Source organism: Cucumis sativus, chromosome 1, assembly GCF_000004075.3.
Source record: "Cucumis sativus cultivar 9930 chromosome 1, Cucumber_9930_V3, whole genome shotgun sequence".
Lineage (NCBI taxonomy): Eukaryota > Viridiplantae > Streptophyta > Magnoliopsida > Cucurbitales > Cucurbitaceae > Cucumis > Cucumis sativus.
The window spans coordinates 7,068,952-7,083,979 of NC_026655.2; the positions used below are offsets into that span (position 1 = coordinate 7,068,952).

The 15,028-nt window shown below is 28.8% G+C and overlaps 1 protein-coding gene and 1 long non-coding RNA gene across 4 annotated transcripts; one reads left to right on the forward strand and one right to left on the reverse strand.

Moving 5' to 3' along the window:
- Positions 1-4,747: 4,747 nt before the first annotated feature.
- On the reverse strand, positions 4,748-9,637 carry LOC105435147 (probable terpene synthase 13). 3 transcript variants are annotated; one of them, XR_969166.2, is made up of 3 exons: positions 8,875-9,628; positions 7,742-8,015; positions 4,748-5,249 (listed from the first exon to the last, which is right to left on the reverse strand). XR_969166.2 is itself a non-coding variant. In XM_011654593.2 (3 exons), exons 1-3 carry the CDS (start codon positions 8,325-8,327, stop codon positions 5,245-5,247), a joined length of 480 nt encoding a protein of 159 aa, XP_011652895.1. In that variant the 5' UTR covers positions 8,328-9,637; the 3' UTR covers positions 4,748-5,244. The 3 variants fall into 3 exon arrangements, 2 of the variants coding, with proteins under 2 accessions (XP_011652895.1, XP_011652894.1); XM_011654593.2 differs by having other exon boundaries at positions 8,127-9,637; XM_011654592.2 differs by lacking the exon at positions 4,748-5,249 and having other exon boundaries at positions 7,436-8,015; positions 8,127-9,636.
- Positions 9,638-13,454: 3,817 nt separating this feature from the next.
- LOC116401750 lies at positions 13,455-14,248 on the forward strand. The gene is made up of 2 exons (XR_004214096.1): positions 13,455-13,763; positions 13,988-14,248. It is a non-coding gene; the product is annotated as an uncharacterized LOC116401750 (long non-coding RNA).
- The last annotated feature ends 780 nt before the right edge of the window (positions 14,249-15,028 follow it).

The window sequence follows — 15,028 nt, forward strand, 5'->3', positions numbered from 1 at the left end:
AAACTATAACAAAATTTTGGATTATATTACTTATAGTTTTCTATCTAGCATATCAATTACTATTAGAGATAGAATTTGCTATAAATTATAAATATTTTGTAAAAATTGCTATTTTTGAAAATTTCCCATAAAAATAAATAAGCATATAATAGTAAATATGAATATATGAAAAAAATAAAATAAAATTAAAAAATTATAATAATAAAGAGAGAAGGAGAGAAGGAGAGAAGGAGAGGAGGAGAGAGAATAAGAAGTGATGAATTAATGTTTAAAATAATTATATAAAAAAAGAATTCACTAAAGGATAAAAAAACCTTTTTACCTAATTTGTAGGGGTGAAATCGGGTTGGGTTCTATTGGGAGACATTCTCAACCCAACCCATATTTCACGAATTTAGTTTCTAACTCAACCCAATCCAACCTGTAAAATATGGGTTGTGTTGAATTGTCAGATTGTATATATAGATTTAAAAATATATATATGTTTTCTAATTTTTAATGATTATAAAAGTTTGAAATTGTTACATTTAAATTTCAAACATACATAATTCAAACTTTCATACGGTAAATTTAAAATTTATATACTTTTAATTTGTTTTTTTATTAAAATAATATAATATATAAAATAATCGGATTGGGTTGGGTTGAACCAAATTTTTCAACCCTCTAACCCGAGACCCAACCCAACCCGAACAAAATCAAAAAAATTTAACCTAATCCAACTCATATATTTAACCTAACCCAAACCCAACCCTTATAATATGGGTTGGGTAGTCTGGGTTATTCAGGTTCGACCCATATTTGTCCAATTTAAATTCAAAATCACTCAAGTAATCCCACATACTCCCAAATATAAAGGTGAACTTATTTATTTATGAAGATTAAATAAACGAATGTCGATTACTCTGCATCCCAATCAGGTTCGGACAAAGTTTGTTTTCTAAATTTGGCTAAAAAATAATTATCTTACTAGGAAAAGATCCAAACCATTGTACGGAAATGTAAGGGATTATATGCTTAATTGCAAAAGAAAAAAAAAAAAAATGGAGTAGGATTTAGTCACCAGATCATAACTAAACCAAAGAAAAAGTTGGAGTAGGATTTAGTCCAATAATTTAGAAGAACATTTTTCCACAATTTTATATTACACTCAATTTTGGAATATGTTTTTAGACTCAACCAATTCCAAAACGTAAAACTTCTTAATGTAACTCTACTTTGTTATAAGTTTGAAAGTTGGATTTAAGTGTGGACATCCATTTTTTTTTTGTAACTTAGATGGACAATACTTGAACTATCTATAAAATTATTGAAGTTTCTTGACATATATTATTGTTGTCCATTGATAATTCTTAAAATTATTATATTTTACATTTTATAATAGGTTTATACAATAAATTAGATATTATTTTTTATATAATAAAATATTTTTATGGTGTTTTCAATAACCTCACAAAAGCATTCATTTAAAAAAAATGTAGGAATTTAGTAGCACGCTTCAATACGTTGCAAAAGATATTTCTAATGGTCCTACGTTAACTTTTAGCAACAACATTATTTGTCACTAAAATGTCACTTTAAGTGACGTGAATAATACATCATTAAAAGAAAAATAAACAGTGACATAACATATGTTTAGTAACATAAATATTATTAGAAGTATATCTTCTACAGCGTACAATTTTTAACGACGTGCTTTTGAGTTTTTGTGGTGCATCAGTTTTAGTGACTTGGATGCGCTACTAAAACAAAATTTCTTGTTGTCACAGTGTTGATATATTAAGTTTTTGTTTATTTGTTATTTCTTTTTAAGTATATAATGTTCATGTATATTAATAGTTTTTGTTTATAATTAATTTTATTTATATTTCAATTAACGTCAACCACTTATCAATATTTGATTTTTCATATATTGGTTGACATCAACACATCATAAACTTGGTGGTTAACAAATAGCATTGATCAAACCCATAAAACTTGTTGAGAACATATATCATTTTAAACGATTAATTGACTTTCTATAGGTTTAATATAATGTGAAATTTACTGCACCCATTTACTTCGTATCACAACTATAACTTTATTAAAAACACACTTGTTTTATTCCATTATTTTAGAAATTACAAAAAAAAAACGGATACTAATCTACAATAGATTGTGATAAATCACTACTATTTGGGTCTATATGTGTCCTGTGACACATATAGTTGTCTATCGCAACCTATTCCTCTACATTTAAAAATATTTTGTTTCATTTGACTATTTTTATAAAAGGACTATTTTTCAAACATTAAAGTGATTGAATTGAAAAAGTCAAATTGCAAAAACCACACTTAAAGTTTGTTGATAGTTGCATGAGCATTCAAACTAAGTAATATAATTTTTATTTATTTGGATACGATGGATCAAAGAGTGCAACCAGCCAAACATCTCTACTAGATTAACAACTTCTAATACAAGTATACAGTGGATCACGTTTAATTCAAATACAAGTATTAAAATTAAACCTTCAAACTTATAACAATAGTAGAAATTGAACATCTTAACGACAAAAGCCATATTCTCAACTTAGGTAATTTTGTGAGGTTGAGGGTCTATTAATTTTAACAATTGTTATTATAAGTTGTAAGGTTCAACTTTTTCAATTCAATTTAAATGTACAAAAAACTTTAGAGTAATTTTTACAATTTGTCCAATAAAAGAAAAATTAAGATGAAGACCCAAGGTTATGAATTAGGTACAAACAATAATCATTTATGAAGTACATAAATTATATTTGAACAAATTATATTGCATAAGCTAGTAAAGGTATGGTAATGGTCGCATTCCATACAAGAAGAAGAAAATTCCAACTTTCATTAGATCACTTTGAAATTTATATAGATAAGAAAGTTACATCCTCTTTCAATATTTTGATAAATAAAAGAAATGTTTGCTGGTTATGTTTTTTATGAGGTCATAACAAAGATGGTGGGAAATTAGTTTCAATTTTAAAGTGATTGCAATCCGTTCATAAGTTTGGTGTGGAAGTAATTGCTTTCCAAGGTTTATCTTTGAAAAAAAAAAAGAGAATTCAACCGACATTAAAACTATTTGAGAAAAAATGAATTTATCTTGACACTTTCAGTTCAATTATTTAGATGGTTAATCTTTTTTTTCTAACTTTGAATAATATTTAAAATTACCAAAATATCATTTATTATTTGGCAACCTCACTTTCACTATGGTTATTGTCAACAAACTTTGACCACTAACTCTAGGAATAACCCATTGTCATCAACTACTCTAACTGTTACTTTGGATGACCGCCTCTAATTATAAACTCCAACAACGATATTCAATAACCAACATTAACAACAATCACATCTGATAACCAGCTCTAACGATCAACTTTTGTCAACTAACAACTTCATCGATTATCTCAAATTATAATTAGGAAATTATGGACCTCATCATTTGGAGAAGGGAGTACGAGAAAAAGAGAGTGGTCCAAACCTAAAGTGGGTTATAATAGCCCACTCCATTTCAGCTAATCCGAGGCCAAACAAGTCCTTTAGGTTTCATTCAAATTGAGTACTTCGTAAGACTATCATATCTTTCTCTTTCTCTTTCTCAAATCTTCATTTAAATTTATATTATTCTACCTTTTTAATGATAATTATTCGACACTATGAACTAATATTTGAAATTTGAAATTTATATTTAAAAACATTGTTTATCTTTGGCATTCCAATTGTTTTGCACTGAGATATTTACTTATCACCTTCCCTTTCAGTTTTACTTCATTTACTGTTTATCTTTCTGTACTCTTTGTTTAATATTTCTGTTATATACTACACTCTAAACAAACAAAATTCAAGTTTCAATTAAATGAACGAATTTCAAACCTTTGAGGCTGGACCATTTTTTTTTCTTTTTTCTTTTTGTTTTTAGATCTTATATTTACTGTTGTCTTAATTTTCTTGTATTATACGGATGAACGTCTAGGTAAACAGAATTGTTATGTCTTCCTTCCTTCTACCTTCGTATGTCATGTTCTGTTTTATTTTAGAAGTTAGTGGCTAATCTCTTTTTTTTTTTTTTGGTCATCTTTCCAGGTTGCTCGAGGGTAATAATCCTTTCACAATAAATTTTTACATGTTTAGAAGATATATATTTGTACTATTATTCATAAACTTAAGTTATGTACTTTTATATATTATGTACAAAAACCGAGAATATGATAGACCCAACGTTTTATTAGTTAAACCAACTTTGGGAACTACTATAAACCATGTGTCTATCTTTCTTAATTCCCTTAACTTGATTTATTATATTTCGTATTCCTACCAAGTTTAGATTGGTTTATCTATTATCTTAAATTTGCGAGTTATAAATTGTTTACTATTTAAACCTTACGATCAATATATATGAATGTTCAATAATATATATTCATTGTTTGAATTTGATTGATTAAATTTATATTTGTTGTTCATACAAAATATTCCACAAAGAAACAATATAGAAAAATGTTAAATTGGAAAGAGTAGAAAAAAATACGTGGTTAATTGAAATTATGTTAGCTGCATCTAGGAAACATAGAAAAAACAATTTTTTTAGAGCATTACAAAATATTGAATAGTAATACATCTAGGATTAGAGAGATTAAACCTAGATAATTATAATCATAAATAAACAGTTAAATATGGATGTCAAATATGAATTCTACTTGATCATTTGAAGTATCATATAATAAACTCAAGACATGTCAGCAAAGATATTATTATCAAAATATTTATCAACAAGATATAATATATCAACCACGCTATAATAGAACTCTATGCTTGATTCTAAAAGTATACTGAAAGCAGCCATGTCATTATAAAGTACTATTAGGGAAAGAACTTTTCGCTTTACTTCCCATCATAACACACAAAATAATATATATAACAATGAATCATCCAATCCACATTATTTATATCCCACATTATGAAATATTAGCAATATTGTTCCATAAGCTTCTCGACTGTCATGATAGATTGGTTTCTACCATAGTTATACGCCAAAGGAACAGCTCTAGCAATATTGAGAGAAGCCTGAGTGAAACTGGTGGGGAAGATATTAGAAAAGAGATGTTCTGTATTCAGAGTCTTCCATGCTTCAGAAATCTTCTTCTGAATATGTTGCTGTGTTGCTTCATAGGAAATGCCTGGATGCTCCTTCATGTAGTATTCTGCATAGGATCCGTCGCGCCCCATTTGTTTCTCATCCTATACAAGAATTAAAATGATTTTAAGTGTATGTTTGACAGTCAGGGTTGAAGTAGTGATCTTAAAAAAAGATTTATATAACATTGATTTTGTGAATTTGATATATATAATCGTATTATATTTAGTTCGAAAAGAAATTTTAGAATTATCAAAATTACTCTAATGAAAGTATTTGGGGATTGTTATGAATAAAAAAAATTAAAACTATTTAAAAAAAAAACTTCAATGAACTATAAAGAGTTCAATTAATTTTAATTTTATTATTTCTTAAAACGGCTGAAACTATTTTCTGTTTGAGAATATATATAACCAAATATATGTTTTTTACTTTTTTTTTAGGGACATTTTCAAATATTCCAAAATGAAACACATTTTTCTTACTAAACCAAAAAAAATTCTCTTGATGTTTATCAAACACATTTTTATACTAAATAATAACTAAAATTTAACGATAAAAGTAAAGAGAATTGTTAGGAATGATAGAACTGTAGAAAATATTTATAAAATATAGTAAATTTCATATTTATCACTAATAGATAAGTATATTAGTATTTATTAAATTTGTAAATATTTTCTCTACAACTATTAAATAATTCTTTGTTTTATTGTTAAATTTTAGTTTTTGTTTACTGAGAAAAATGTGTTTAATAAGCATAAAAAAAAATTCAAAACATATATCTCATTTAAAAACTTCAGTCAATGAATTTAAATAAAAAAAAATTGGTTCCACAAATATGTAACCTACAATATTTTAAAAAAAATTAATTAGATAGCCATTTTTGGAGGTTGATTCTCATCTATCATTTGAAAAAAATTAATTAAATAGCAAACCAACTAATTCCTTCAAAATAAAAAATGATTTTAGTTTTTTCTAAAATCAATTTTATTCAAGGTCAAACATCAATCACTTGAAAAAAAACGAATTCAAGATGCTAAAATCACTCCCAAACATATAGCTTAGCTTTGTGTAGCTAGTTGAGATTAGTTAGGAGAAGGCTCCAAAGCTGTACGAACAAGGAAAATAATGAAAACGGAACAAAAAAAACTTTAGGTGTGTACTTAAATTATTCTTAAAATTTCTACAAATTATAATTACCATATATCTATATAAGACAAAAAAAAGAAAAGGAATATATCTAAAACTTTAGTGATAAAAGTGTAAGATTTTTATAACTATGAAGCAAACTAACCCATTGTGGACCAAACTTTTAGAAACCAAAAGGTTAAATATGAAAGCAAAACTAAAGGGAATAAGGTTATTTTGTAAACTTCAATTAAATTCTCCATACAACTTCATTTCCTTTCTAAAATGTAACTTAGTCAAAAAAATTATCCTTATTACAACATTTTTCTGTTCGTCTGTTTTTTTTTTCTTGTCTTTTGAGATAAAACATCAAAATTATAAAAAAAGAATAAAAAAAGCCAAAAAAGTTTTCATGTAGTTCATTTTGACAGTATGTTTGAAAATACTTTTAGCATTTTTCATTTAAAATAATTTTTCATTTTTCCCTTAATTTCTTTTTGAAATAATCCAAACTAAAAGTATGATATTTTGAAACTTTGGTATGAATAGAAACCAGACCCTTATGTTTTTATTTTAAAAGGATATGATGGAATGATACGAGCACACTCGAACATTATTTCTTTTAGGTAGACAGTTTTTTAGCACCCTTATCATCTCCCCAAAGATGTTCCTTAAGCACAAACGATAATTCAAACAGTCAAGGGCTTGATTTAAGCGCCCAGATACAGCAGAGACCCATCAATATTGATTAAAAAAGCATGGAGACTGATATTGATGGATTTTCTGCTATAATTATACTGTTTTGCTGTAATTCTGATAGCAATTCGGGCAGAACCCTTATGTAATTCTACTTTCTTCTTCCTTCCATAATATTTTGAGATAGAGATGATGGATGAAGTGCTTCAAATGTGTTAAACTGCTTAGATGTCCTAGTAAACCTACTAACTCTAACTATATATCTTTTCATATATATATTGAAAATAGACCTAAGATCACCTTATAGTTCTATATTAAATGTATTTTTCCAAAAGAAACTATATCTTTTAACTTTTAACCTTAAAATACCAAATATAAGAAAGTTTTTTTTCTTTCTAATCTTAAAGACAAATGAAACAAACCAAAAAAAAAGTTTAGCTCTTCACACAATATGTATGAAAATATAGAAGAAAAAAGAAACACAGGTAACAACCGTTTGAAGGAAAAAAAATTGTGCAAATAGTGGGTTTTCTATGGCACTGAATCTCATATAATAAAGACAGAATCAAGGGCTATATTGTCTGTCATTTTTGTTAATGTTTTTGTAAGTACTTCCCTGTCATATAGCATTTGTTAATCCGTTTGGTTTCCAAAATGCTAAATTTGGATCTAACAAAAAATACCGTTTTTCTCAAGGAACCAATGGGATTCCAACCATGTTTCTTATAGACCTTCAAGCTTAATTCGTTGGTAAAGAGTGTGGAATATGAACCTTGAGATATAAGGTATCGTTGTTGTCTCAAAAGTCGAAAAAGGAGGGCAGCTTTGTGAAGATCCATGTCTCCATCAAAACGATATGCATTTATCAAATCATATTGCCTCTTAAGAACATCTTCAATCTCTTCTTCGAACTGGTTGTCAATGCCAAGCCATTGGGCTGCATCAATTATTTCCAAACGTTCCCAACACAGATCATCTCTTGTTTCTGTTAGTATGTCCTTTAAAATCTCCACTTTTCTCGCTGGAGTTTCAACCCCAAACTCCTCCTATACACATCATCATTTATAAGACTCATCATAAAAAATAATAAATAAATAAATGAAAGGAGAAATCATAAGGAGACAAAATCAATGGACCAAAATAATAAGATAATATACAATTTTCAAATTGGAGATGATGCACTTATTGGATGATGAAGAAGAATTCAAGGCATGAATGCACCCTTTTCTGGCAAAAGATTTTTCAAGAGGGTCATTCAATTGAAGCCATGCGTTGTTATTCTGAACTTTGTGTGGATTTTTTGTTTGATAAATGAATATTTTTGGACAGGGAGAAGCAAGAAAGGATTGAAGATACATGAGTTGGGCCGTAATGGGAATATTAAAAGGCTACAAAATTAAAAAGGAGAATATTGATTTTGCTACTAAATTTCAAATATTCTTCTCGTTCTTGTGTTTGACCTGTGTATTGCTACAATGATAAGAGTGTGTGCCGACCTTCTCGCTCTCTATGCATTTTTATAGACTATCAAACTTATTAAGGATAGTTACAAATAGAGCATATATCAACTTGTTTTTAAAATTTGTAAATATAGCAAAATCTATCCAATTCTATTATTGATAGTCTATGTTGTAAAATATTGATTTACCACTAATAAATCATAAATGATAAAGAGTCTATTATCGGGAGATAAACCATAATATGAGTGAATTAAACAGTGTTGGTCTTTTTATTGGTCTTGTAGGCCCAAACTAAATGGAAGACAGCCGGTTAATGAAGAGCTAGGTGGGGAAGAAGCCACCCTCTTTGTTGCTGGTGGTAGAAGATCAACTCTCCTCTTTCTCTTTCACCTGCACTTCACGAGAATGAAAAAGGAAAAATCAAAGAATAGGAAAAATGAAATACCTTTTTGGATGTTCCTTTACAATTTGTCTCTTTCTTTCTTTTTCTGCAAGCACTCGTTCTTGTAACGGTGATTTCTGGTTTTTATGAGTAGAGTAGATGCATATATCAAAGATGAAGGAGAAGAAGAAAGTGAACATAAGATACACGTGGCTAGACCAAGATGATGCCTACATCCACGAAAAGGATCGCTCTCGGGAAGAAATCTTGAAATGAGTAGAGTACAACATTTTTGGCCTTTTTTTTTTTGTGTGTGTGTATATGAGTATTCTGTAATTTTTGTTATACACCTTTATATACAGGTACCTAAAAAAAGGAATAACAGAGATAGACTTCTAAGTTGAAATTCATAAACAGCTACAAATAGCATGGGCCATAAGACGTGCCTGTCATATATCTTTTGGAGTAATTTACTAGAAGCCACTTTATGGCATTTGTGGATGAAGTGCAACAACAGAGTCTTTCACAATTTGAAAAAACTCTTTCATGAAATTATTGGAAGGGATTGTCACAATGCTTCCCTTAAGTCTACTAACTCTAGTCTTTTTTGTATTATTTTCCTTTCCAGCCCTTCTCTAGCTGATCTCTATCGAAAGTCTCGTGTACTTGTCCTTTTTGAATGCATAGCCTTGGGTTCTGGGAAATGAATAAAGGTGCTGTATGAGTGTGTATGAAACTATTGAACACTCTTTTCTTTTATCTCGTGTTAAAAACACACACACGCAGTTTTTTGGGATGTGTTATATTGTGAAAGATGGTGGCCAAATAGAGTATGACTACACTGTATAAGAGTTACAAACTTTGTTTCCTTTTCTACATGGATTAGCAACCATGGCGCCCACCTTTTTAAAGCAATACAATTTGAATCCAACTACTCCAAATTAATTGATACGTTCTTCTTATGTGTGGTGCGGGAATTTTTTGAGTGAGGATTTACCATAGATTTTTTTAGACAGATTGTTGGTCTTATCCAAACAATTATAAATATATCAAAATATCGTTCTATCTGCCCATCATCACTTTACCGGCCATCATATTTTTCAACTTACAGAACTATAATCTACTTGTACTACCTTTTTCACATGCCTAATCCAGCCGCTCAATTGAATTAAATAATGTTTAAGGACAGTTGCAGATAGTCTAGATTTTTATTTCTAATAAACTATTATGGTCGGTCAAGAATAGAACATGCCATTGGTTGGGTGGTCTATCATTTCTCAATCAAAGGGTAGTTTATATTCGAATCTTTGTTCATATTTTTTAATTTCTATATTTTCAAAAGACTTGGTGAAAACTGCACAGAACAGTCTCATTATGGTGGATAAAATTCGAAAGGCAGTGGCTGAAAATTGTTGCTGCTATCTCTCAGCTGGTTGTCCTGGGTCCTCTTCATTAATTCTTTCTATCCACTGCCCAGTTCCTCATTTTATTTTCTTATTGTTATTATTTTGGTGAACCTGCCGACAGTTCTATAGGATATTCTCGAATTTATATCTCGTTGGAATTTGCAAATTTTCAAATTTATTACGTCCAATGTTGTTAGGAGAACCACAATATATATGGCTAAGTTTATTTTTATTATTATTATTCGTGAATGCTTTCCATCATTAGCTTACACACAACTCGATCCAATTTGGATGTGATACAAAGTTATATATAGATATAGATATAGTAATTGTAAAGATGATTGTTTACACGGTGTATAGAGATAAGACTGAATATCTTATCTTGATAATACTATAGATACGTCTCACTTTATATTTGATACAAATGCAATGATCCAACGCCTGTATGTGTAATAATTGACATGCGAATGTGGGTATCATATGCAATGAGTTTGCATAAAATCGGACTGTAAAATAGTAATCACTAGATGTAACTCCGTTAACTAGTTAGCTTTCTATTTCGTTAGGATGACCTAGCACTACTACAAAAACAACCTTACTTGACCCCTGCAGTTTTGTTATACTTGACAGTTTTAATAAATTTTTACTTTGAAACTATCATTTTTAATTTTTTTTAAAAAACTTTCCTTTCTTTCTTCTATCCTTTTTTGGTTGGTGATGGTTTTTATTTATTTTCTTATTTATTTTAACATATTTTTCTTGCATGCACAATATTTATTATCATGTAATATTAAATTCATGAATATTTCTTTTATGCTTTCCAATATTGCCACGGTATTTTATATCAGTTAATTGTTCTTTTTTCTTACATCATGTTTATCTTTACATTTTACCATTCTAAAAGAAATTCGACGATGCAATTAAAAATATCTGGAATTCGTTATTTCTAAATTCTTGAGGTGAGGGAATCGTTTCTTTGGGAGTCCAAGATTTGATTCCCAATATATTTTTAAAAAACAAAATCTTATCTTACTTGCTTAATTCGTTGTATAATACATTTGATTTCATTGCGCATTATTTCCTATTAACCTAATTTTGAATCATTTCTTAAATTTTCTTCTTTAGCCGTTTATAAATTTTTACTTTGAAACTATCATTTTTAATTTATTTTTAGAAAAAAGTTTAAAATATAAATTTATACTTCATAAGTCATCCTAATCAATTTTTTTAGCAACACACTTTTATTTCACTAACAGAAAAATACTATGAAGGAATCTAGGAAATTTGGGAGTCCGATTTCCTAGAATTCTTAAGGTGAGGGATCAATATCTTTGGGAGTCTGAAATTTGATCTCAAGAAAAAATGGATTTAATCAATATTTTTAAAAAAATCTTTATTCGAAAAGTAGCCCATGATATACTTTGAGAAATTGTAATAATTTTTCTTTTTCTTAAGGTGAGAAGTTTCCTTCAATATACCGACTAATTAAGGGAATATTATTCCACTTATTTTATGAGATCATTGCTTAAATATTGGAGTAATGAGGGGTAAAATAAGACATTAGTTTTAAAATAAATAAAAAATTATTTTCAATTCGAGATTTGAAATTTGCCAACCGTTTTCTAAATGGGTGTTGTGGGGTGCTAATACCTTCCTCACACACAAATGACTCCCGAACTCATCTCTATTTTTCGCAGACCATATTTTTAAAACTGTTTACTTTATTTTGATGTCCAATCACACCGTAAAAAAGATTGGTGGCGACTGTTTTTTTTTTAAAAAAAACACTAACTCTTTTGAGGACATCGGTCGCTCCGCGTCATCTCGGGCACGTGGCGACAACCACTAAATCATTATTGGAAAATTTCGAAAAAACCAACATATTTAAGCCAATACAGGTCTATTTCTTCAACAATTCGAACAAGCCAAGGTTTGAATTGTTGCATCCGTACTAAATAAAGAGTCAACCGATATACAGAAAGATCTGAAGATGGAAAAATTCTACCTTGAATGCATTGTTTAAATTCTTAATACGAAGATGAACATGGAACATTTACATCAACCACGTGGTAGTCAATATATTGGAAAGATCCGATCCATCTTCCATCGAATGTAGTCTTCACACGTTGTAGTGCCATGACACATAACGCTAAATGATAACAGTAAAAGAAAAGCAACTCAACCGTAAAAGAAAGTCGTAGGCAAACCCAGAAATATCCTGCCAAATGAAAATAAAATTAAATATTAATGTAATTAAAAAAACAACGTCCCATAAAAATCTTAATTTCAAGTTGTTATTATGTTAAATGCACGATTTTAGGGATGAATATAATTCTAAATTCAAAATTTGGAGATATTTCAACGCAAATTTTCAATTCAACTCATAAAATAAATATTGATGACTATAAATAATTTGAAAATATTGAATTTATGTTAGTCATGATTTTAGGGGATGATATTCTAAAAGAATTTGATATCGCTATAAAATTCAAATCCAAGTTAATTTGCCAAATTTGCTTAAAACTCATTGACTTCAAACCGAAAGAAGCCATGTTTGTGGGTTTTTGTGTTAATAATTATATGTTGCAGCCTATATGTGTGTGTATGTGTGTTGAGTGTTTGAAGTGCTGAGAAGAGGAATGATACTTTTTTGTATTTTATTTTGTGTCAAATTTAAATCATATTAATGCCTTCAATAAATAGGGGGTTTGAGGTATGTTTATGATTATTTTTGTCATGGGTGTTTAAATTCTATATAATTGACTCGTTGCACTCTCTATTAAACCACGCCTTTTTTCTTTCTTTCTTTCTTTTCTGTTTTTTTACAACATAATTAAGACTGCTTCGAAATAATTAGTATAATTTTATTGTTTGGTAAAGCTAATTTATCCACATCAATTATTTGTTCGTGAAACCATAAAATTAATATCAACCTTACCTTTGAGTTTACACACTCGATCTAAGCTACATATGTTTTCATTATTTTGATTGATCTCCTTTAAATTGAGACACCATATTTAGTCAACACCGACATTTTATTTGCTATCGTTACCATTTCTTCCTCTATTCACGTGTTAATTAAGGAACAAAAACTGGTTTTTAGAGAACAAACAAATATTCACCACTTGTTACAAATATTTATAGAGAGATAAAAACCTACTTTTCGCTCAATGATCTAAATTTAACAACGAAAATTGCTATAAAATGGTCTTCCCTCGTTTTCTCATACGATAAAGCCATAAGGGAAAAAAGTAGGCTTAATTACTAAAACATAAAACTAAAAAATGGCAAAAACCATTACGATTGTTTTCTTTATGTCCATTGTTGTGGTGGGATCACTGCAATTCTCTAAGGCACACATGACCGCTGAAAGGGATGCTGAGATTGAGAAGAAATCTAATATTTTGTTTAACGAAATATCCAATCTAGAGCCTCAATACAAATCATGTGTAGAAACGTGCAAGAAAACATGCATGACAAAAGGCGTTGCTAACGATTTGTGTGATGCTATATGTGATAAAGATTGCATGAAAAATGAAGTTGTTGGTATTGTCTTCAATCTCTGGAGAAATGGTTTTTTTTTTTTTTTGTTATATCAAGACAATAGTTAATTTTATTGTGTGTGGTCAGTTTTAGTTGCGAGGCAAAAATTTCATGTGTCAAAATTTAACCAAAATTTAGTTGTTTATTTCTTCCAACTTTTTTTTCTTTTAATCTTTTTTTGTTTTCTTGTGTGAGTTATTTTGATTTTTTATGTGTTTGTATTGCAGAAAAACTCAAGTCCAAACTAGGCGCTTGATAATTGACCATGAATTTAAAGTTGACAGCTGGAAAATGGTGGGATCAACTATAAATGATTTGATTAATTAACATTTTAGAAAGGAAAATCTAAATTCCCTTTCATTTTCTTCATTCAATATAATTTGTTGTTTCTCTATACAAAGGTTCTACCTTATGTGTCGTTGGGTGCTTCTTTCGTCATTATTTTCAACAACGAGATCAATAAAATTTATTTACGCTTTTTGTGTTTATTCACATAATTATTTATTCGTTTTACATTTATTATATAATCCTACCGTGTAGAAGAAATTTTGTGAATATATCACATTATTATTCAAGTTGCGAGCAGTTTTGTCACATGTGTATTTGGTCAATCTCCCTCGGTAGTTTTTGATATATTATTAAAGAGATGAAGTTTGTGGTTATAGATATGTTTTATTGCTTTTTTTTATAATTAGAATTATGAGATAAGTTTATTTTGAATTGGTATTTCAGATTGTCAAGAGAAAAATTGTGTTTGGATGGGAAAAAAAAAGAAGAGAAAATGGAGAGGAGGAGATGGGTTGAGAAAATTAGGAAATTGGTGAGGAATATATGAAGGGAGAAATTTAGAAAAAATTGAACAGGTAGGGTTAAGAATTCATTAGTTTATTCAATGGGGGTTTTGCAAAAAAAATGTATCATCAAACAAGACATCTCTTCAATAATATATTAGGATCAAATGCTAAGAGGAATTTAGAAGAAGATGAGTTAATGGCGGACAATGAAGGAGCAGAGGTTTGTTTATATTTTAGATTTGATTTTCATGTTTTTGTTTTAAAATGAATTCATTAATCAAAATTAAATTATTTTAACACTATAAATTAGAGCTTGTTTGTGGTATATACTGATGGTGAATGGGAAAAATAGAGAGGAATGAGAGAGAAAGTGAGTGGTTTGACATTGAAGGTAGAGAAAGTGATAAAAGAGTTTAAAAGAGAATTCTATACTTAATTATAATCTTCAGACTTAGAGTAACTTAGTCTTAATCT